The 22,501-nt window shown below is 40.5% G+C and overlaps 1 protein-coding gene across 1 annotated transcript in view; it reads left to right on the top strand.

Annotated features, from left to right (window-relative positions):
* Window positions 1-417: 417 nt before the first annotated feature.
* The window catches only part of LOC140483376 (uncharacterized), a 51,386-nt gene continuing 29,302 nt past the window's right edge, over window positions 418-22,501 (top strand). The window contains exons 1-5 of the mRNA XM_072581600.1: window positions 418-1,201; window positions 5,258-5,294; window positions 18,400-18,444; window positions 21,099-21,199; window positions 21,278-21,342. Of these exons, the coding sequence (XP_072437701.1) occupies window positions 1,076-1,201; window positions 5,258-5,294; window positions 18,400-18,444; window positions 21,099-21,199; window positions 21,278-21,342 (374 nt within the window). The 5' untranslated portion in view covers window positions 418-1,075. The remainder of the gene's footprint in view (window positions 1,202-5,257; window positions 5,295-18,399; window positions 18,445-21,098; window positions 21,200-21,277; window positions 21,343-22,501) is intronic.

Raw genomic sequence — 22,501 nt, 5'->3', positions numbered from 1 at the left:
AGCACAGCCCCACCTAGTGCCCAAAACAATGTTGTGGGACAGCTCATGGCAGCTGCTACCCACTGGCATTGTCACCCACTCTAATCACTCAAGAGATAAAACCACAACAGAATCCGAAGACTGGGACACTTTCTGTAATCAAGTTTGCCAGTACCCCAAGGTAGCAACAGTAAAACACTGAGTAAGTGAGAAGCAGCAAATAGGGCAGAGTTTCAGAAGACAAGTGAGCTCTTTTAAATTGTTGAAACTCAGATTTTCAAACTCAGGGACGTTGTTTGGCAGATTGACATCAACATTTCTTTGAGTAACTGGAAGGAATGAGAGACTCTCTGCAGAGTTCATGCCTCCAGATTCCAAAGCAGGAGGAACATGACAAAAAGGTCCTTGATTTCGTCAGCATTTTGCTCTGCTTGCTCTGTTCACAAATACTTTAGAACTAATTTATTATTGTTTGGCCATGCAGGTGATGAACAATACAAACATTTGATGTTTGTAGAATAAGTTGTTACCTTTCTATCTCCTAGGTTTTACATTGCTGGTGAGTGATTGGTTCTGATGGTCAATGACTGTGGAACTGAAGAGATAGAAGTGATTTATAATCTTTCAGTGTCAGGCTAAATTAGTTGTTGTGATATTTCACTTCCTGACCATTGATATGTTTGTTCTCTTTACTAGTTGGCAGGTATTGCTGGGGCAGGACTGTGTGGTGGACACAGGGATGTGTGTTATTATTTAATTTGATAGTCTCTTTTGTATATTTTGTGTTTTGTTTTTTATAAATTGAAAAGCTTGTTTATTACTCAAAGGAGCAACATGTTGGATTTTGTTTGTGCTGAATGACAGAAGAGGTTGCCACATTATCTTTCTGGTCTCTTGAAGCTCCCTCCTACCAACAAATGGTTAACATTCAGAGGTCATGATTCCTCTGATTTAATTTCTGCTGATTCATCTAATTTATCAATTAGTTAAATTGTTTTCTAGGAATAGAGTTTAATAAATACAAATCGTCCAGGTATTATCAGCTGTGCCCAGCCCTCAGAGTAAACCTTTGTGCTTTATTCCCCAATGTACTAGGATGGGCTCTTTGATTTTTTCCAAATTTAGAAAGCTATTTGTGTTGTATGTAATTTTTCCCATATCTGTTGCTGGTTCAGGGCTTTCATGGACTGGTGGAGTGATAACAGTACCAGAAAGTGGGAAGGTGAGAGTTTTCTAAGCTTTATTAAATCTGTTTTTCTTTGGATAATATAATTTCTCATGATTTTGTAGGAAGGTTTGTTTGTTTTCTTGTTTTTTTTTGTTTATTGAATTTTGACTTTTAAGTATCTGTCCATAATTCATTCAAAGGTTTTGTTAATCATGGTTTGCTGTTTAATTATCAAGTTTAATATCTATCTTTAGAACAAATGGTGGTGTTTTTTTTCTCTCCTAAATTTAAAGTCATTCCTACTTTGGAAATTGTGTGAAGAATAAAACCAAATGATTGAAATGTTTTTAGAAATCATGATTTGTCTGTGGACCTTGATACCCAGCTACCAATCATGTTAAACATTTGGGACACTAGTAATATTGCTCCTCATGGTCATTATACCACATTCTTGCTTTATAAACGTGTATAATCTGAGAGAGGTGAGTGAGTGGCTGTCTTTTTTTTAAAAAAATTTTATTCAGATTGTCATGAGATCACTGTCAGAGAGAAACTCTGACTTTCCAACAAGCTGTGAATGTTTAAATATTGTGGTAGGTTAGTTTTAAACATGCGGCTTCTATGGGCTGCTTTAAGCAATTTTTGATTTGTTGTCTATATTTGGTTGGAATGACTGAATCTGAATGTTACTAACACCACCCTCTTCCCAACCCAACCCCCTGCTGTCTTTGAGCTGTGTGTTATGATGTTAGCTCAGATGGCTTTAAAATACTAAATTTCTTGCTGAAGGACAACATTATTCTGTTGCACTTATATTGAAATTGGATTAGATTAAGTGCTTTGTCCATGTCCTATTCCTAGTCATAGAGACGTATACCATGGAAACAGGCCCTTTGGTCCAACCTGTCCATGCCAACCAAATATCCCAACCCAATCTAGTCCCACCTGCCAGCACCCGGCCCATATCCCTCCAAACCCGTCCTATTCATATACCCATCCAAATGCCTTTTAAATGTTGTATTGTACCAGCCTCCACCACATCCTCTGGCAGCTCATTCCATACACGTACCACCCTCTGAGAAAGAGTTGCCCCATAGGTCTCTTTTATCTTTCCCCACTCACCCTAAACCTATGCCCTCTAGTTCTGGATTCCTCTTCCCACCCTATCCCAGGGAAAAGACTTTGTCTATTCATGAGTTTGTAGACCTCTGTAAGGTCACCCCTCCACCTCTGACGCTCCAGGGAAAACAGCCCCAGCCCATTCAACTGCGCCCTATAAGCTCAAATCCTCCAACCCTGGCAACATCGTTTTTTAAAATCTTTTCTGAACCCTTTCAAGTTTCACAACATCATTCAATAGGAAAGAGACCAGAATTGTATGCAATATTCCAACAGTGGCCTAACCCATGTCCTGTACAGCAACATGACCTCACAATTCTTGTACTCTATACTCTAACCAATAAAGGAAAGCATACATTTCTACAGTAAACAGATGCAAAATACTTTATTTAGTTTCTTCCCCCATCTCCTAAGGTTTCCACACAAAGGCTGCCTTGCTGATCTTTGAGGGGCCCTATTCTCCCCCTAGTTACCCTTTTGTCCTTAATGTATTTGTAAAAACCCTTTGGATTCTCCTTAATTCTATTTGCCAAAGCTATCTCACGTCCCCTTTTTGCCCTCCTGATTTCCCTCTTAAGGATTCACTCCTATCTATCCTGTCTATGCCTGATACATGCTTCCTTTTTCTTAACCAAACCGTCTGTCTTCAGTTATCCAGCATTCCCTATACCTACCAGGCTTTCCTGTCACCCTGACAGGAATATACCGTCTCTGGATTCTTGTTATCTCATTTCTGAAGGCTTCCCATTTTCCAGTTGTGCCTTTTTCCTGTGAACATCTGCCTCCAATCAGCTTTCAAACGTTCTTGTCTAATACCGTCAAGATTGGCCTTTCTCCAATTTAGAACTTCAACTTTTAGATCTGGTCTATCCTTTTCCATCATTATTTTAAATCTAATAGAATTATGGTCACTGGCCCCAAAGTGCTCCCCCACTGACACCTCAGTCATCTGCCCTGCCTTATTTCCCAAGAGTAGGTCAAGTTTTGCACCTTCTCTAGTAGGGGTACATCCACATTCTGAATCAGAAAATTGTCTTGTACAAACTTAACAAATTCCTCTCCATCTAAACCTTTAACACTATGGCAGTCCCAGTCTGTTTAGAAAACTATAATCCCCTACCATAACCACCCTATTATTCTTGCAGATAGCTGAGCTGTCCTTACAAGTTTGTTTCTCAATTTCCCTCTGACTATTAGGCCTCTTGCATTAAATTAAACTGCATTTATTTCATCAGTCTTACTTTGTTTTCTGCTTTGTCCCTGCCTGCTTTGACTGTTTGACTCGCTTCTTTTCTCGACTGTACCAGTCTTGGATTGATCCTTCCTATCTCCCTGGGACACCATTCCCCAACCTTGATAGTTTAAGTCCTCCTGAGCAGCTCTAGCAAATCTCCCTGCCAGTATGTTAGTCCCCTTGCAATTCGGGTGCAATCAGTTTGTCCTTATACAGGCCACTTCTCCCTCCAGAGATTTGAATGATCCAAAAATGTGAATCCTTCTCCCATACACTAGCTCCTCAACCATGCATTGTCCCTTTATAATGAAAGGGACAGTGGCATTGTCTGTTTTTCTCTGTAAATATTAGAATGTGGATTTTTTTTTTTACACAACTTAAGGTTTTGCTGAAAGTAAAAGAGAACCAAATGAAGTTTTCAGATGATTCAAGGGTTTAATTAAAAATGTTTGGAGAGAAGTTTTCCATCAATGATAGATCATCAATATACACATCACCACTAAGAAAATCAATGAAAAACTGAAAAAGTTCCTTCCTCTCCAGTCTTCTGCCCTCTTTCCTCCCTTCTCCCCTCCCTTCTCCCCTCCTCTTCTTTTTTTTTCTCTTTCTTCTCCCCCCCCCCCCCCCCCCCCCCCCAAAAGAGCCTCTGATATGGTCTCTGCTTTGTTCACGCTCCATGTCACTGACAAAAGCAAACTTTCCCTCTTTATCCCTCAACTGTCTGCAGTTTTTGAGTAAATTGATCTCCTGATGCTAGATGGGATTGCTCTGACTGGGTTCCATTATTGATATTCTCCTAGTCAGAGAATCATGGCATTGTGGAGATGTATGACATGGAATCACACCCTTTGGTCCAACTTGTCCATGCTGACCAGATATTCTAAATTGATCTAGTCTCATTGCCAGCAATTGGCCCATATCCCTCTAAACCCTTCCTATTCATATACCCATCCAAATGCCTTTTTTAAACGTTGTAATTGTACCAGTCTCCTCCACTTCCTCTGGCAACTCATTCCATAAACACGCCACCCTCTGCGTGATAAAGTTGTCCCTTAGGTCCCTTTTTAAAATATCTTTCTCTTCATGCTAAACCCATGCCCTCTATCTCTCTTTCAATTGTTTCCCTTTCTCTGATCCTACAATGTTGTTTCTAATGTTTGGCTGCTTTGGTTTTTTTATTATCCTCATAGTGCCAGTCCGCACCATTCTCTCTAACATTCAACTTTACCTTGTGACCATCTCTTGTTAGACTGTCAAGCTGCTAATCTGGCACCTAGTCCTGGCAAAGCTGATGCACAAATGTGTCAGTCAGCATGTCCGTTTTGCTTTCTAATTGAAAATTACCTTAATCATGATGAATAATTTTGCATCCTGATGTAATCACTAAGTCAGCAACTTTTTTGTAAGTTTCAAAATCCAGTTAATATGAAGTAGCTTGTAATTATTTGGGTCTGAAATCAATGATATGTTTGAAAATCCTTCCAGTGTCAGTGAAATGGTGACGCTGGGCTAGGTGAAGTTCTTTTCTAACTTGGACTGTCTTCTAATTTTAAGAGAAGTTATTGTGGGTCAGATGGTAATCTACTGGAGATATTATTTTTTTTTTGCTTTTGGTCTAGTATCTTCAGGTGGGGAGGTCTGTGTTGAAATAGTCAGCTATTGACTATATTAATAAGCTTAAATTCCAATAGAAACAAGCTGATCTCTGGCAAATGTTTTTTTAAATACTCCATTTTAAAATCTGTTTTTGCTTCTAGAAAGCTGAGAGTGATCGAACAGAGAAGTCAAGTCAAGGTGAGAATTCTTTCAAATGTTTCATGTAAATCTTCCTGTTATTTCTCCCATAGGTGTTCTAATAGGTTTGTCTCTCCAATACTAATGGAGGTCGGCACCAAATTGGCAATTTATAATCTTTCAAGGATGCCCATTTTGAGTTAAATTGTCAATATTTCATGATGTGGCAGCCATTGACAATTGTTAATGGTGTTTAATCTTTAGAGTGGAACATAAGGTTTAATCTTCTTTACTGAGTGCTTTAAAGCCCAGGGTTTTACAATAGGCTTATAATTTATACTTTTCTTTTTCTCCTGCTCCTTGGATGCTGCCTGACCTGCTGCGCTTTTCCAGCAACACATTTTCAGCTACCTTTTTTTTAGTCCTACATCAGACTCCGAAATCAATCCCTTGATACTTCACTGTCAGCACTATTTATCAACACACTCCAGTCTATTGGTTTAAAGTTCCCCAAGGAGAACTCTCTCTATTGGATCATTTTGTTTGTTGTCTGACTTAACCAATATTTGGTTTAGTGAGTATACTGTCATCCATTATTAACTTGCCTTTTTGTATAACACTTTGTTTGAGAGAAGGTGAATATTTTTGTTATTTGACATTGTTCCAGGATTCTCTGGAGAATGTGTTGTTGGTTTGAATCAGTGCTGCCAACTGCTTCCAATGGTCGGGGTAACTTGACAATGTTCACCTGATTTTTGTTTATTTTCCCCCTCAAGTATGCTATTCCACTGGCAAGAGGGTCAATACTGTTCTTGGGCAACTTGGACCTAAAGAAATTTTTTGGCTTGTATTCAAATTAGTTTTTTTTTAATTTTGTGAAGGTTGACTGTTAGAATTTTTGATACCTGTTTTAAGGAGGATTGCATTTGTTGTCTACTGCATCTGAATTCACTTAAATTGCTAATTGATGTTTGCTGGAGGGTTGGCCAATGGACATCAAAATGGAACTAAATCACTTTTTTTAATTTATGGTGTTTTGTGATCTGTCATAATTTGGAAATAAACCTGGAACAATAGCAAAGCTAGTACACAAAACTCTACATTAAAACAATTCAATTCTGAAATCGGAAGCTCCACTTCAGTCAAGAGGCCTGTGTCATGGCTGATGGAAAAACTGAATATGGAGATTTTAATATCCAGACCATGTACAGTATTTGATTTATGTTGATCTAAGTAAATATAAACTGAAAGAAAAGGCCTCTATTTAGAAATGGCTTAACTCTTCAATAGGAAGAATTTGATCTTGAGATTAAAGAAAACCATCCAGTCTTAATGGGATCAGGTATGGTCTGTTTCATCAAGTACATCTCATTCTCTTGAACAATGGATTCTAAGCACCGTTGGATGGGAGAGTAGTGACACAATTGACCAGTAAGTCACTCATTTAATTGTCTCCAAGACAAAATACAGGAAACAAATTCACTTGTGGTTTAGCTTTACTATGTGTTTTCATTTTTAATCTGACTTTGAGTTGAGGTGAAACACTAAACTGGAAAATATTGCCTTTTGGATTAACTTTAACTAGTTTAGGTAACTGAAATTGAACATCTTGTAGTTTGATTAATTTTGCATGAGCTTGTGCATAGTTACAGAAAGTAGGAATTAATTCTGTATTTGGAATGTAAGAACCGAGCAGGAGGTGGCAACTCTGCATCAAACCTGCTCTGCCATTTGTTCACTTTATAACTGATATTGGCCCTCAACCTCCACTTCACTTTCCCTGCCTGTTCCCATAACACTAACTAACAAATTAAAAACATATCTGTTAATCTCCTTCCCTCAAGATCCCAGCATCCACTGCACTTGCAGAAGTGAATTCCAGTTTCGTGATACTTGAAGAAAAGTAACCCCACCCTTCCTGTTTTTTAGATGGTATTAATGTTATGACCCAGGATGTAATTTTAATCCACATTGTACAGATGTATGGTTTTTTTCCTCAATTACAAAAGTTGTGAAATTAAGGCATAATAAATAAAGCATTCATTTATTAAATACAACTGACCACATTTGAATAAGTGCCTAGAAGTCTGTGTCTCGCCAGGGGGTAAATATAGTGAAACCTTTCAATAGTTAATTTGAGATTCATATCCTTCCTCTTGTTGAAAAGTGTGGTGCTAGAAAAGTGCAGCAGGCCAAGCAGCATCTGAGGAGCAAGAGAATCGACGTTTCGGGCATAAGCCCTTCAGGAATGAGGCCAGTCTTCCTCTTGGCTATTTTCTTTGAACAGTTGAGTTCAGTAAATTTTCTTAAACAAGACAGTGTTGAACTGGAGGACACCTGGTATTCAAACTAATTACAATTGATAAGTGGAGCATGATGACATGAAATAATTGATTTTCATCTTGAACTGTGCAGAATCTATACAGAATTATTAGTCAGGAACCTCTTGGAAATTCCAAGCTCGTATCTCCTTACTAGTTTCAATCTGACCTATCACTGTATTTGTTTTTTTCAAATTTGAGCACTCTAAGTCCTTTTGTTTTTCCCCCAAAGGGGAATCTAAACCATTCCAACTAACACTTTTTTTCTAGCGGAGCATGGCTTGCACCAAGATTGAACCTCCTTTTGTTTGTTTCTAAAAATGACTCTTGGCTTCAATATTCCTGGAGTTACCAATATTAAATAGGGTGGTCACTAGGACTTGAGTCGGGGGAAAGGAAAGCGACTGAATGTGTCGTCCAGTAGAAAGATGAGCAAGAGGTTAGCAAGTATGTAGGGTTAAGTTCAAGGCAGGCTAAAAATGAAGCAAAAAAGATGGATAACTTGGGATGTATTACTACAGATGTTGGAAATCCTGAGGATAAGGCAACTGGCATTAAGGTGCTTTACCTGAATGCTCATAGTATTTGTAACAAAGATGAATTAATGGCACAAATCATGAATGATTATAATGTGGTAGGCATCACAGATGTTGTTGCAGGGGGTTCAGGCCTGGCAGTTAAACCTCCAAGGATTTTCAACTTATTGAAAAGACGGGGAGGTGGGTAGAGGGAGTAGGAGTTGCCTTCTTAGTTAAGAATGAAATTAAATCTATGGCACTGAATGACATCGGGTCAGATGATGTGGAGACTGTGGATGGAGTTGAGGAACCACAAAGGCAAAAAAAACATAACTCCCATTATGTACAAACCTCCCAGCAGTAATCAGGACCAGGGGTGCAAGATGTACTGGGAAATAGGGCATGTCAGAAAGGCAAGGGCACAGTGATCATGAGGAATTTCAATATGCAGGTGGACTGGGCAAACAATGTTGCCAGTGAATCCAAAGAAAGGGAATTTGTGGAATGCCTACAAGATGGCTTTTTGGAACCACTTGTGATGGAGCAGGCTATTCTGGACTTAGTGCTATATAGTGAGCTAGACTTTATAAAAGATCTTAAAGTAAGGGCACACTTCAGAGGCAGCAATCATAATATGGTTGAGTTCAGTCTGCAGTTTGAAAGAGAAGGCAAAATCTGGTGTTTACAGTTTACAGGAGTTTCTGGGTGTAATTGAGTACATAGTGCAGAGGTTCATCCCAAAGAAAGATTATCTGGGGAGGTGATTAGACAGCCACGGCTGACTAAGCAAGTCAGGAAATCTATAAAATCTAAGATTGGGAAGGCTACAAAAACAGATAATGGAGAGAAATAAGGAAGGAGAGGATTAAATATGAAGGTAGGCTAGCTGGTAATATTAGAAATGAGTGTACAAGTTTCTTTCAGTACATAAGAAGCAAATGAGGCAAAAGTAGACATTGGGCTGCTTCAAATTAATGCAGGAAGGCTAGTAATGGGGGATAAGGAAATAGCTGAAGACCTTAAATACTCTTCCACTGTGAAGACTGAAGTAATATCCCCAAGAGTTGAGTATGGTAGCAATTTACAAAAGTGCTAGAAAAGCTAAGTCTAAAATAAATTGATAAATCTCCAGGCCCTGATGGGCTAAATCCTAGAGTTCTGATGGAGGTGGCTGAGGAAATAGCATAGGTGTTGGTTGTGATCTTTCAAAACTCCCTGGAGTCAGGGAAATTCTCCAATTGGAAAATCGCTGCTGTAACCCCCCTTCAAAGAATCAAGACAAAAGTTGGAAAAAATTAGGCTAATCAACTCATAACCTCAGTTGTAGGTGAAATTCTAGAATCTGTTGTTAAGGATGAGATTTCTAAATTCTTAGAGCAGGGCCAGATTAGAATAAGTCAACATGGATTTAGTAAGGGGAGGTCATGCCTGACAAACCTGTTAGAATTCTTTTGAAGAGGTAACAAGTAGGCTAGACCAGGGAAACCCAGTGGAGGTAATCTATCTAGACTTCCAAAAGGCCTTTTTAAGGTGCCTCACAGGAGGCTAAGTCGGGTGAGTGCCCATGGTGTTCAAGGTGAGCTACTGGCATGGATTGAGGATTGGCTATCTGACAGGAGGCAGAGAGTTGGGATAAAAGGTTTTTTGGCATGGCAGCTGGTGACCAGTGGTGGCCACAGCTGTTAACTTAATATGTTCGTGATCTAGATGAATGGACTGTTGGCATTCTGATGAAGCTAGCCAATGATTCAAAGTTAGGTGGACAAACAGGTAGTTCTGAGGTGGGGGAGGCTGCAGAAAGATTTACAGTTTAGGGGAATGGTCCAAGAAATGGCTGAAATTCAATGCAAGGTCTTGCACTTTGGAAAAAAGAATACAGGTGTGGATTATTCTCTAAATGATAAGATTCGTCAAAGCCAAAGCACAAAAGGGATCTGGGAGTGCTAGTCCAGATGCTTTAAAAGTTGGCTTGCAGGTTGAATCTGTGGTTAAGAAAGCAAATGTAATGCTGTCACTTATCTCCAGGGTTGGAATATGAAAGCAGCGATTGTACAAAGATTTTATAAAGCTCTAGTTAGGCCCCATTTAGAATACTGTGTTCAATTTTGGGCCCCACACCTCAGGAAGGACATACTGGCACTGGAGCGTGTCCAGCGGAGATTCACACGGATGATCCCTGGAATGGTAGGTCTAACATATGAGGAACGGCTGAGGATCCTGGGATTCATTAGAGTTTAGAAGGTTGAGGGGCGATCTAATAAAAACTTACAAGATAATCCATGGCTTAGAAAGGGTGGATGCTGGGAATCTTTCCATTAAGTGGGGAGACTTGGACCTGTGGGCACAGCCTTGGAATTAGAGGCAGTCAATTTTTTTTAGAATGGAAACTAGGAGACGTTTCTTCAGCCAGAGTGTGGTGGGCCTGTGGAATTCATTGCCATGGAGTGCAGTGGAGGCTAGGATATTAAATGTCTTCAAGGCAGAGATTGATACATTCTTGATCTTGCAAAGAATTAAGGGGTACTGGGAGAGTGCAGGTAAGTGAAGTTGTAATGCCCATCAGCCATGATTAAATGGCCTTACTTACACTCTTGTCTTATTACCAAAATAAAACTGAGGTCACTGACATTCTGAAACGCCTGACAATTTCACAGAATTGCACTATCCAATAGTTTAGCATGGTCTGATGTCAGACTCTTGGTAAAAGCAAATAGGTCATGTCAATAGCTGGAAATTTTAAAATCCTTCAGCCTGTTCAGTGGCATTGTCCAATCTTTTATTCTTCAGTGCACCAGATAAAGGAAGGTGATCTCTAGAACATTAGTGTCACTTCTGTGATACCTTTTTTTTGAATTGAAATAATGATCCTCCTTTCAGTCTCTCCATCATGCCCTTCTGTATCTGACTATTGCAGAAAGCTTTTCTTCTGAACAAACGTTGATTTGTTCTGTCATTAAAATTTAAAATAAATGAGAAATACTCATATTAGGCAAAATCTGTGGAGACAAACTTTTAGTTTTAGCTCAAGTCTCTGTTGAATTTTGGTAAGACATATCAGGGCAGGATTTATACACTAAATAGTAGGGCCCTGGAGACCTATGGGTGCAGGTGCACACTTCCTTGGAAGTGGAATCACAGATAATTAGGGTGGTGATGGTGTTTGGTGTGCTTGCCCTCATTGGTCAGACCATTCAATAGAAGAGTTGGGATTCATGTTGGTGAAACTACTTTTTTTGAAGTACTGCATACAATTCTAGAAACCCTGCTGTAGGAAGGATATTATTCCACTGGAAAGGTGCAAAAAAATTTACAAGGATGTTACTGAGACTGCAGGGTTTCCAATACAGATAGGCAGGGACCTTTTCAAAGTGCAGGAGGGTCTGAAGTGACATTTTGTTTTAAGATTGAGGGCTATAGGTAAAGTGAATACCCTAGGGTAGTGATCTCTACAACTAGAGGATGTAGGCTTGAGGTAAGAGGGGAAAGATTATAAAAATGACCTGAGGCAAATTCCTCTTCAGAGGTTATGCAAAATTGGAATGGACTGAGGGGAAGTGGTTGAGGTGAGTACAATTACACATTTGAAAACATTGGGATAAGTACATGGATGTAGGCAAATGGGAATGGTTAGTTTCAAACCCCTGGTTAGCATGGAGTTGGATTGGACGGTCTGCTTAACCCTAGGACTCTTTGTCTATAAGTTTTCAATGAAACATTATCCCAACTTGACCATCTAAACAACTGTCTTTTCAGATTGTTGCTTCACTTTAATTAGCAGATGGTAGAATTTGCATTCAATAAAAAAAAACTGCAATTAACATTGATTACCATGAAACAATTGTTGGAAAAACCTATCTGGCTCACTAATGTCCTTCAGGGAAGGAAATCTGACCAAATCATGTGATTTGGGTTACATGTGACTCCAGACACCAAGCAATGTTGTTGACTCATGGCCTAAGAAGCCATTTAATTGATCAAAGGCGACAAAGTTTCAATGAAATGAAAGAAGATGGATGACCTGGTACCAACCCTGCCATCATAAACAGCCCTGTTGACCCTGCAATGTCCTCCTTGCTAAGGTGGGAGCTGGTACCAAAATTGGGAGAGTGGTATATCAGCTGAGTAACAGCCTGAATTGTCTATGTCCCAAACATCAGCATCACCGGGTATATCCTATGCCACTGGCAGGATAGGCCCAACAGATGTGGTAGCACACTGGTATACAGTCAGGAGGGTGTTGACGTGGGAGGCCTCAACATTGACTCTAGACCCCATGATGTATCATGGATTCAGACTTTTGAAATGGGCAAGGAAATCTCCTGCTGGTCCTGTCCTCTTGGCTAATGAATCCTATTCTTCCACACTTCCATTCTGTGTTTCTTCCAGATTTTGTTCAAAGGCATAAAATGTAGTCTGGCTATGGAAATACTCCACCCAAGAGTGGCTTGGCATCAGCACTGCTGATCAAGCTGGTCAGGTCCTAAAGGACATGGCTACTGGACTGAGTCTGTGGCAGGTCTTGAGGGAGCCAACCTGATGGAAAAACATACCTCACCTCATCCTTGCCGATCTGGTTGCAGATACATCTGTCCATGACAGATTCTGATTTTTGGATAATCCGGATCTATTCTGGGGCAGAAAAGACCTGCCCAAAGGGGGTGGTTTTCACCTGGAACTGGAAAGGGAACCAACATCCTGGTTGGGAAGTTTTGTTAGTTCTATTTTAGGAGCCTTTTAAACAAGGAAGGAAGGGGTGGTTGGTGGGGGGAGGGAATCATAAGTAGCCATGAGAATAGAAAGGTAGATGAGGATGGTTTTGAATCAAAAAGAAAAGCTTTTTTTTTTAGAAAAAGCTGAGCAAGTCAGAAGAAGGTAACTCTGAAGAATTAAACTGCATTTATTCAATGCAAGATCTCCTGTAGATGAGGCTAATGAATGCAGGGTATGTATAGGACTGGACGTTGTAGGTATTATAGAAACTTTGGCTGAGGGAAGGACTGGCTGCTCTATGGTCTGGGCTTTAAATCCGATGGGAAGGATAGAAAGAATGGGAGGCAAAAGAGGAGAGTGATGTTTGCCTAAAATCAAAACATTATTGTACTTGGGGATTTGAGGATTGTCCAGTGAAGCTGTATGGGTAGGACTTAGAAATAAAAGGATGATAAACTTTTGGGGTTGTACTCCAGGCCCCTAGCAGTCAGGGAAATTGAGGAACAAATATGTGGAGATATATTTAAGAAGACAGGGTTGTAATTTTCCAAACATTGACTGGGTGCCATAGTTTTAAGGGCTCATATGGTCAGGAATGTAAATGAGTACAAGAAAATTATCCAGTATGTGGGATGTGTTTACTAGAGAAGGAGCATATCTGACTACCTTGAGAAATAAAACTGGACAAGTGACGAAGTCAGTATGGGAACACTTGTTTGGGACTAGTTGTAGTTTTATTAGTTTTAAAATAGCCTTCCATAGTCAACTGGAGTAAGAAAACTCCTTATGGTATGAGGCAGGAACTTGCAAAGATTAATTGGAATAGACTACTCGCAGATAAGGGGATGACTGACTAACAGGTGAGAGGCATTCAAAAGTGCGATAAGGAAAGTTCAGCCATTCTCTTCTGTGAAGGGTAAGATTGGGGAATGTTGGATGAATAAAGATAAAGGCTCTGGTCCAAAATAAGAATTACCATATTTGTTAACTGGGATCAAATTAATCTCTTGAACAGTATAGAGTACAAGGGCATTCTTAAGGTGATCAGGAAGACAGTGGGGTTATGAGTGTATTGGCAGATAAGATTTTGGATAATCTAAACAGATTCTCCTATATTAAGAACAAAAGATCAACTAGGGAGAGAATAGGGGCCCCTTAAGGATCAATAAGGTAGTCTGTGTTGCACCCCTAGAGATGGAGAGAAGGTAAAATGTTTTCTGTTTTTACTGTGAAGAATGAAATGGAGGCTACAGAACTCCAGAAATATTAATATTTCTGAAAATAGCTCACATCACAGGAATTGCTGGAGGTCTTGGAAAACATCAAAGGTGGATACATTCCTTGGGGCCTGATTTAAGTGTATCCGAGATCATTGTGGGAAGTTTAAATTTTAAAAAAATTGCAGGAACCCTTGCAGACAGACTTGTCATCAAATAAGTACAAGTGAGGTGCTGGGGGATTGAGTTGGGAGGTTAATGTTGTGCCTTTTTGAGAAGCCTGAATTGCAGACCTTTTGAGTCTGAGATATGGTGAGTAAGTTGTTGGGAGTTATTCAGAAAGATCAGATCTAGTGTATTTGGATAGGCAAGACTGATTTTAAGGATATCAGCATGGCTTTGCACAAGGGAAATCCTGTCTCAAACTTGATTGAGATCTTGGAGTAGTAACCAAAAAAGATTGCAGGCTGTGCAGTAGATATTGTTCACATTGACTTCACTAAAGTTTTTGACGGGGTCCACATGGTAGACTGATTAACTGTAATCACGTGGGCTGCAAAGTGAGCTTGCCAATTGGATACAAAATCCTCATGGAAGCCTGTCACCAGCAGTGTTCCATAGGGATTGGTGCTGGATCCACAGATTTTGGATGAGAATTTAGGCATAGTTGGCAAGTTTGCAGATGAAACCAAAATTGGTATAGTGGCAATAAATAAAGTGACCAAGATATTTGTAATCTTAAATGGGTTGAGAGGAAAATGGACTCTAATTTTGACAGGCTGAATTTAGATTCGATTCCCTACAGTGTGGAAACAGGTCCTTTGGCCCAACTGGTCCACACTGACCCTCCAAAGAGTAACCCACCCAGACCCAATGCATCTAACACTATGGGCAATTTAGCATAGCCAATCCACCCTCACCTGCACATCTTTGGACTGTGGGAGGAAACCCACACAGACACTGGGAGAATGTGCAAACTCCACACACAGTCACCTGAGGCTAGAATCCAACCTGGGACCCTGGTGCTGTGAGGCAGCAGTGCTAACCATCATGCCACCCCTATTGTGCTCCAAGGGTGATCTGTCCATGGTCCTACACATATCGAACACCTTTCCATTGTGTCACCTCAGAAATAAACCCATGATCTACTTTTCTATCTAACCTCTCAAACCGGTGCCATTCTCTGCTAGTGACTCATTCCTATCTCCAGATCCCTCTGCCCTATTTAAGGACCTATTTCCAAAGAGGAAGTGGTCTCTTTATTCTTGGAGTGTTGGAGGCTGAGGGATGATCTTAGAGGTTTATAAAATGATGAGGGGCATGGATAAGATGAATAGGCCAAGTCTTTTCCCTGGGGTGAGGAAATACAGATCTAGAGGGCATAGGTTTAGGGTGGGAGGGGAAAGATGAGACCTAAAAGGGCAACTTTTTCAGAGGGTGGAGTGTGTATGGAATGAGCTGACAGAGAAAGTTGTGGAGGCTAGTACAATTTATGGCCTTTTAAAAGGCATCTGGATGTGTATATGAATAGGAAGGTTTAGAGGGACAGGTGCTAGAAAATGGGACTAGATTAATCTGATATCTGGTCAGCATGGATGAGTTGGACTGAAGGGTCTGTTTCTGTGCTGTTCAGCTGATTCAGTGAGATATTGCACTGTAGTAAAACAAACAAGGACAGCACTTGTACAATTAATGGTAGGGCCTTGGGTAGTGTTCTAGAGCAGATCTAGAGGTTCAAGTACATAACTTCTTAATTTGTGTCACACCTAGACAGGGCAGTTTAGGGGTTTAGCCTTAATTGCTTAGGTTATTGCGTATAGGAGTTGGGAGGTCCATTGCATGACATTAGTGACTCCTCTTCTGGAGTACAGTGTTCACATCCGGTCATTACCTTCTTGGGAGGATATTTTAAGTTGGAGAGGATTCTAAAAGGTTTATTTGGATGTTGTCGGTAGTAGAATAGGCTGCAAGGTTTTTTTTTCACTAGAGTGCAGGAGATTGAGGGGTGGCCTTTTTAGAGATCTTAAAATCATGAGGGGTATAGATAAGGGGAGTTCAAAACTAGGGTGCACCTTAAGGTGAAAGGAGAAAGATTTAAGGACAGGAGGGGAAACTTTTTCAAACCTGCAGTTTGTATGTGGAATGAACTGCCAAAGGAAGTGGTAGATGCAAGTACAGTTAGAGTCTTTAAACGACACTGTCATATCTCCTGCTCACTATTACCATCTAGCCCAGGGATCAATGCTGGTTTAATGGACAGTGCAGGTGGGTGTGTCAGGAGCCGCACCAGGCATGTTGAAAATGAGGTGTTTATCCTGGTGAAGCTACCAAACAACCGGATTTGCAAGCCAACTAGCAGGTGACTGATAGAACTAAGTGATTTCATATGCAATGGACCAGATTGAAGGTCTGAAAGGTAATGGATAATTAAACCACTCACTGGAAAAGGAGGTTCCATAAGTATCCTGATCTTTGGAAGAGCCCAGCACATCAAAGCTAAAGATAAGGGTGAAGCAATCTTCAGCCAGAAGTGTTAATTGGATAATCCATCTGGGCCTGCTCTTGTAGCCTCCAGCATTCAGCCAATTCAATTCACTCTGCAGTATTCAGTGCTGCTAACCATTTATTGTATCACATGCAGGCTACAGGCCTTGATTACATTCCTGCAAGAGTACTGAAGACTTGCTGCATCCCTAAGTACAAGCCCTGGAGCAAACGGTTCCAATACAGTTACAGCACTGGCATCTACCTGACAATGAGAAAATATTCCAGGTATGTCCTATACACAAAGCAGGACAAATTCAACCTAGCCAATTACTGCCCCATCATTCTGGATCACTTGGAAAGTGTCAACAACAATGCTATCAAGAAGCACTTGGCATTACTGGGCATGTTATTGCTCTGTTTGGTTCTGCCAGGGCTACTCTGCTCCTGACCTCTTGTAGCCTTAATTCAAGCATGAACAAAAGAGTGGAATTTTGGGTAGGATGAGACTGCAGCCTTGAAGTCAAAGACATTTGAGCGTGGCACCAAGGAACCCTAGCAAAACAAGCCAATGGGACTTGGGGTTATCTCTGTATGCCCCCTCCCCTGCTGAGTCCTACCTGGCATGTAGAAAGATGGCTGTAGTTGAAGGTCGGTATCTCTGCAGGAGTTCCTGTGTCCTAGGTCCAACCATCTTCAGCTGCTATATCAATGACCTTCCCTCTATAAAGGCCAGAATATGCTCAGCATAATTTTCCACTTCTCAGATACTAAAGCAGTCCATGCTCAAATGCAACAAGATCTGGACGATATGCAGCCTTTGGCTGGAAAATGACCAGGAATATTTTTACCCCACAAATGCAAAGTAGCCACCATCTCCAGTAAGAGACCCTTGACATTCAATGGTCTTTACCATCACTCTCTTTCCCTCCCCGTTATCAACATCCTGGGGGTTACCATGGTCTACAAACTGAACTGGACCCACCACAAACAGTGGCAATTAGCCCACTTCCTGACCACATGGCACACATCTGAAATATGATGGAATACTCTCCTTGCCAAGATGGGTACAGTTCCAATAACACTCCTGAAGTTTGAGGCCATCCAGGATGAAGCCTGCTTGATTGGCACAACATCCATGTTGCAGAGTCCATCAAAGGATGGCACTAGGTGAGCACAAGGTCAAGGATTAGGAGTGTGATCTTTTGGGCATAAGCCCTTCCAAATCCATGACCATATCAGTCTCTAGAAGGAAATATCAGGCATGTGGGAACACCCATCTGCAAGATTCCCTGCAAACCGTCTCCCCTACCTGACTTGGAAATACTACTTCTTTTTTTTGTCAAAAGTTGGAAATCGCTTTTTTGTTTTAACAGGCATTGTGGGTTTACCTACAGCACACTGACTGTAGCAGCTCACGACTATTCTCAACAACTAGGGATAAGTAATAAATGATGGCATCCAGTAATGCCCATATCCCATGAGTGAAGTTAGACGTGAGTAAGTGGAAAATGTCTGAATGAACACTAAATTTAAGCACTTTTTAAAATTCAGTCGCACTCCTTTTTTAGAAAGCTAGATCAAGTTACTGGAAATTTTTTTTATTATGGTTTTGAGGGAAGGAAGATTTTCATCTCGTGTGGTGCAAAGAGTGCTCTTTAAACTTTGCTTAATACAAACATTTGGTATAGGTGCTTTATTCTTTTCAAATTATGTTGTCTTGAAACTATCTAAAAAGAACTGACTTTTTTTTTCCAACACTAGTCTGTACATCTAAAATAATGCTGGGACAAACCCAAACTTCAGTAACTAGTTCAACTGATTGTAATTTTCACATCCAAACCTCTGCTTCAAGCTTATGGTATCAATTCACCAAACTGAAACTTCAAGAATGATGTTTTTTTTTAATTTTCAGATATTATTCATGTATTATTTGATCCAAGCAAAATTTATCCTGGAGGTAAGACTTTTTAAAAAAATTCCTGTAAGATTTAGTTCTAGGTCAATCGCTAAACTTTATTGACTAAAATGTCTAATTTAAATATAAGTATTTGATTTCCAGATGGTAGAAGTTAAGAATTGAAATGGCAATGAGCTTAAGTTCCATAAAGCTAGTTACCCATGAGTCAAAAATTTTTGAACTTCATAGGTTCTCAATCCAAATAGTTTCCTCATCCCTGCCCTTGTCCCATTTTGAGACCACTTGTCTCCAAGCCCATGTCTGAACTCCATCTGCAACAATCTCTCTATCTTTACAGAACTACTAGGATTGTCACAAACCAAAGGGCAAATCTTTAAAGTGGGCAGATTTTTCTTTTTTTCTAAAGTGAAATCAGTTCCTTGATCTTGTAGAACTTGGGGAAATCCAGATATCAAGCAGAGCAGATGAGGAACACTGAAGATGGACCTTATTGGAACTGGCTTTAGGCAATGCTGCTCCTCTATCGTGAGGATTTGGCAGCTCCTTTTAATCACTAACCACTTTTCTTTCCCAAATGAATATCAAGAAGTGAGCTCATCGCATAATCTTAATTTTTTTTCACTTTGCTTATTGTTTTTGGCCTTGAGCAGGAAACTGTGATTGAATTGTCTTCAAAAAGTTTGAGTCTGTGGCTTTGGTTATGAAGGCAAACCAGTGAATCTGGGGCTCCAATCATTAAACCAACAAGTTTCTGTAGAGAGATTTAAACTGTCAAGTGTTTTAATCCTATAAACCAATAGAATATGATGAGTAACTGGGTGCTTTCAGAAATTTTATGTATGTAATGGGCTGTTCAAGCCTAGCCTCCCCATCCCATGTCAAAAAGTGGATACACATTTCATCTCTAGAGAAATGAATAATTTTTTTTTTTTGTAAAGACACAAGCCAGGGATCTATAGACCGGTGAGCCCGACCTCCGTGTTGGGCAAGTTGTTGGAGGGAATCCTGAGGGACAGGATGTACATGTATTTGGAAAGGCAAGGACTGATCAGTGATAGTCAACATGGCTTTGTGCATGGGAAATCATGTCTCACAATATAGATTAAGTTTTTTGAAGAAGTAATAAAGAAGATTGAGGGTAGAGCAGTAGATGTGATCTATATGGACTTCAGTAAGGCATTCAACAAGGTTCTCTGAGACTGGTTAGCAAGGTTAGATTCCCTGGAATACAGGGAGAACTAGCCATTTGGATACAGAACTGGCTCAAAGGTAGAAGGCAGAGGGTGGTGGTGGAGGGTTGTTTTTCAGACTGGAGGCCTGTGACCAGTGGAGTGCCACAAGGATCGGTGCTGGGCCCTCTACTTTTTGTCATTTACATAAATAATTTGGATGCAAGCATAAGAGGTACAGTTAGTAAGTTTGCAGGTGACACCAAAATTGGAGGTGTAGTGGACAGCGAAAAGGGTTACCTCAGATTACAACAGGATCTGGACCAGATGGGCCAATGGGCTGAGAAGTGGCAGATGGAGTTTAATTCAGATAAATGCGAGGTGCTGCATTTTTGGGAAAGCAAATCTTGGCAGGACTTATACATTATCCTAGGGAGTGTTACTGAACAAAGAGACCTTGGAATGCAGGTTCATAGCTCCTTGAAAGTGGAGTGGCAGGTAGATAGGATAGTGAAGGCGGCGTTTGGTATGCTTTCCTTTTATTGGTCAGAGTATTGAGTACAGGAGTTGGGAGGTCATGTTGTGGCTGTACAAGACATTGGTTAGGCCACTGTTTGGAATATTGCATGCAATTCTAGTCTCCTTTCTATCGGAAAGATGTTGTGAAACTTGAAGAGGTTCAGAAAAGATTGACGAGGATGTTGCCAGGGTTGGAGGATCTGAGCTATAGAGAGAGGCCGAACAGGCTGGGGCTGTTTTCCCTGGAGCGTTGGAGGCTGAGGGGTGATCTTACAGAAGTTTACAAAATTGAGGGGCATGGATAGGATAAATAGACAAAGTCTCTTTCCCTGGGGTCAGGGAGTCTAGAATTAGAGGTTTAGGGTGAGGGGTAAGATATGAGACCTATGGAGCAACTTTTTCACACAGGGTGGTAAGTGTATGGAAAAAGCTGCCAGAGGATGTGGTGGAGGCTGGTACAATTGCAACATTTAAGAGGCATTTGAGTGGGTATATGAATAGGAAGGTAAAAACAATGACTGCAGATGCTGGAAACCAGATTCTGGATTAGTGGTGCTGGAAGAGCACAACAGTTCAGGCAGCATCCAAGGAGCAGCGGGGAAAAAAATGACATTTAGGGCAAAAGCCCTTCATCAGGAATAAAAGCTTTTATTCCTGATGACGAGCTTTTGCCCGAAATGTCGCTTTTTTTTTTCTGCTGCTCCTTGGATGCTGCCTGAACTGCTGTGCTCTTCCAGCACCACTAATCCAGAATATGAATAGGAAGGGTTTGGAGGGATATGGGCTGGGTGCTGACAGGTGGGACTAGATTGGGTTTGGATATTTGGTGTGGACGGGTTGGACTGAAGGGTCTGTTTCCATGCTGTACCACTCTGACTCTAGTGGATCAACAGGGAACTGGGACCCAGAAGTTTAGGTTTACCATGGTGACTGAGGTTTTTTTCCTGTAAAATTCTGTTTCTGTTCCTCCATAATCCCCAAAAAAATCTAAACTTCCATTTTTAGGTTATTTATTTCAAGTAACTATTGGAGTGAAGTTTGAAGGTGACAATTTCCAGGAATTTGAAGGGATTGAGAAAAGAGTTGCAAGATCTATTGAAAATCTAGTGAGTATTCCTTGTGCTGAGTGTTCAAAACAAATTCTGATGTTTTTTAAAAAAAACTAATCTCTTTTTCTCCCCTAGATTAAACACCAGCTTTCAACATTTTCTCCTTCACTTAAGAAATTACTCCTTCGTAGTATTGAGAGGTAAATTCCAAATTGTTTCCATTAAGCACTTGAAGGGGTGGTGTATCTGTCAGGGGTTGTGAAGGCTCTAAAATTTTAAACTGTTGAGCAGCTAAATAGCTGAAGCTATATTGATGCTCTGGACAAGGAGGAAAAGGATGGAGTGTTTTTTTTGGAATTCCTAAATGAGCTCAGCAGCTAAATCAACCTGAGAAATAGCCAGCTCTGAGGCTGAAAGAACATGAGGCATGTGGGATCAAGGTGAGAAGCCAACAAAGTTACTGAAAGATGTCAAGAACATTGAACAGAGCTCTGAGCTGCTGAACAAAATCTGGGCAGTGATGGGTGAGCAGTACTGTTCAGCTGCTAAAGGGAGGGAGGCTGTGGCTGTGACTGTGACTGCAACAGTTGGATAGGTATGTCCTTGGTATCAGTACCTGGGCTGGCAGATAATGCTGAGAGCACGTCTTCATCCTTGAATAGTACAGCTTAAAGTACCACAAGATCAACTTCATACATTTCAAGAAGGTTTTCAATACCATCCATTAGCAGTCATCCAGGTAATAGCAGGATGTGGAGCAGTGTATTATAACCTCACTGTATCTCCAACTGCTACACTAAGACCAGCATATGCACTATTGATTCTTTGCCCACACATGAGTGATAAACTTTGTCTGAGGATGTATATGCATTTTAAAAATCGCAACACCAGGTTATAGTCCAAGTTTGTGGCAGCACTAGCTTTTGGAGCACTGCTCCTTCATCAGGTGGTTGTAGAGTATAAGATCTTAGACTTCACAACCACCTGACAGAGCCATGCTCTGAAAGCTAGTGCTTCAACATAAACCTGTTGGACTATAACCTAGTGTTGAGATTTTAACTTTGACCACCCCAGTACAACACCAGCTCCTCCACATATCCTGAGATATTGATATACCTGGACTTTGCAGATAAGATTTTTTTTTTCTGGCCAGATATGTCATGCTTGGTGACATGACTACCTGTTTTGTACTACAAAGGTTGCTTAAAGAAAGCGAAGTCAATAAATGCATAGCTGCAAAGTGCCTCCCACTTTCCCTATCCCAATTTGGACAACAGTATGTGACGGAAGCCAACCACTTCTGATCTAGAAAGCAATATCTTTGGGGAGTGTAATGTAAAGATTTAATGTTCACACTTT

This window comes from Chiloscyllium punctatum, chromosome 11, assembly GCF_047496795.1.
Source record: "Chiloscyllium punctatum isolate Juve2018m chromosome 11, sChiPun1.3, whole genome shotgun sequence".
Lineage (NCBI taxonomy): Eukaryota > Metazoa > Chordata > Chondrichthyes > Orectolobiformes > Hemiscylliidae > Chiloscyllium > Chiloscyllium punctatum.
The sequence above is the reverse complement of the archived record's forward strand: the minus strand, read 5'-3'. Positions and strand labels throughout refer to the sequence as shown.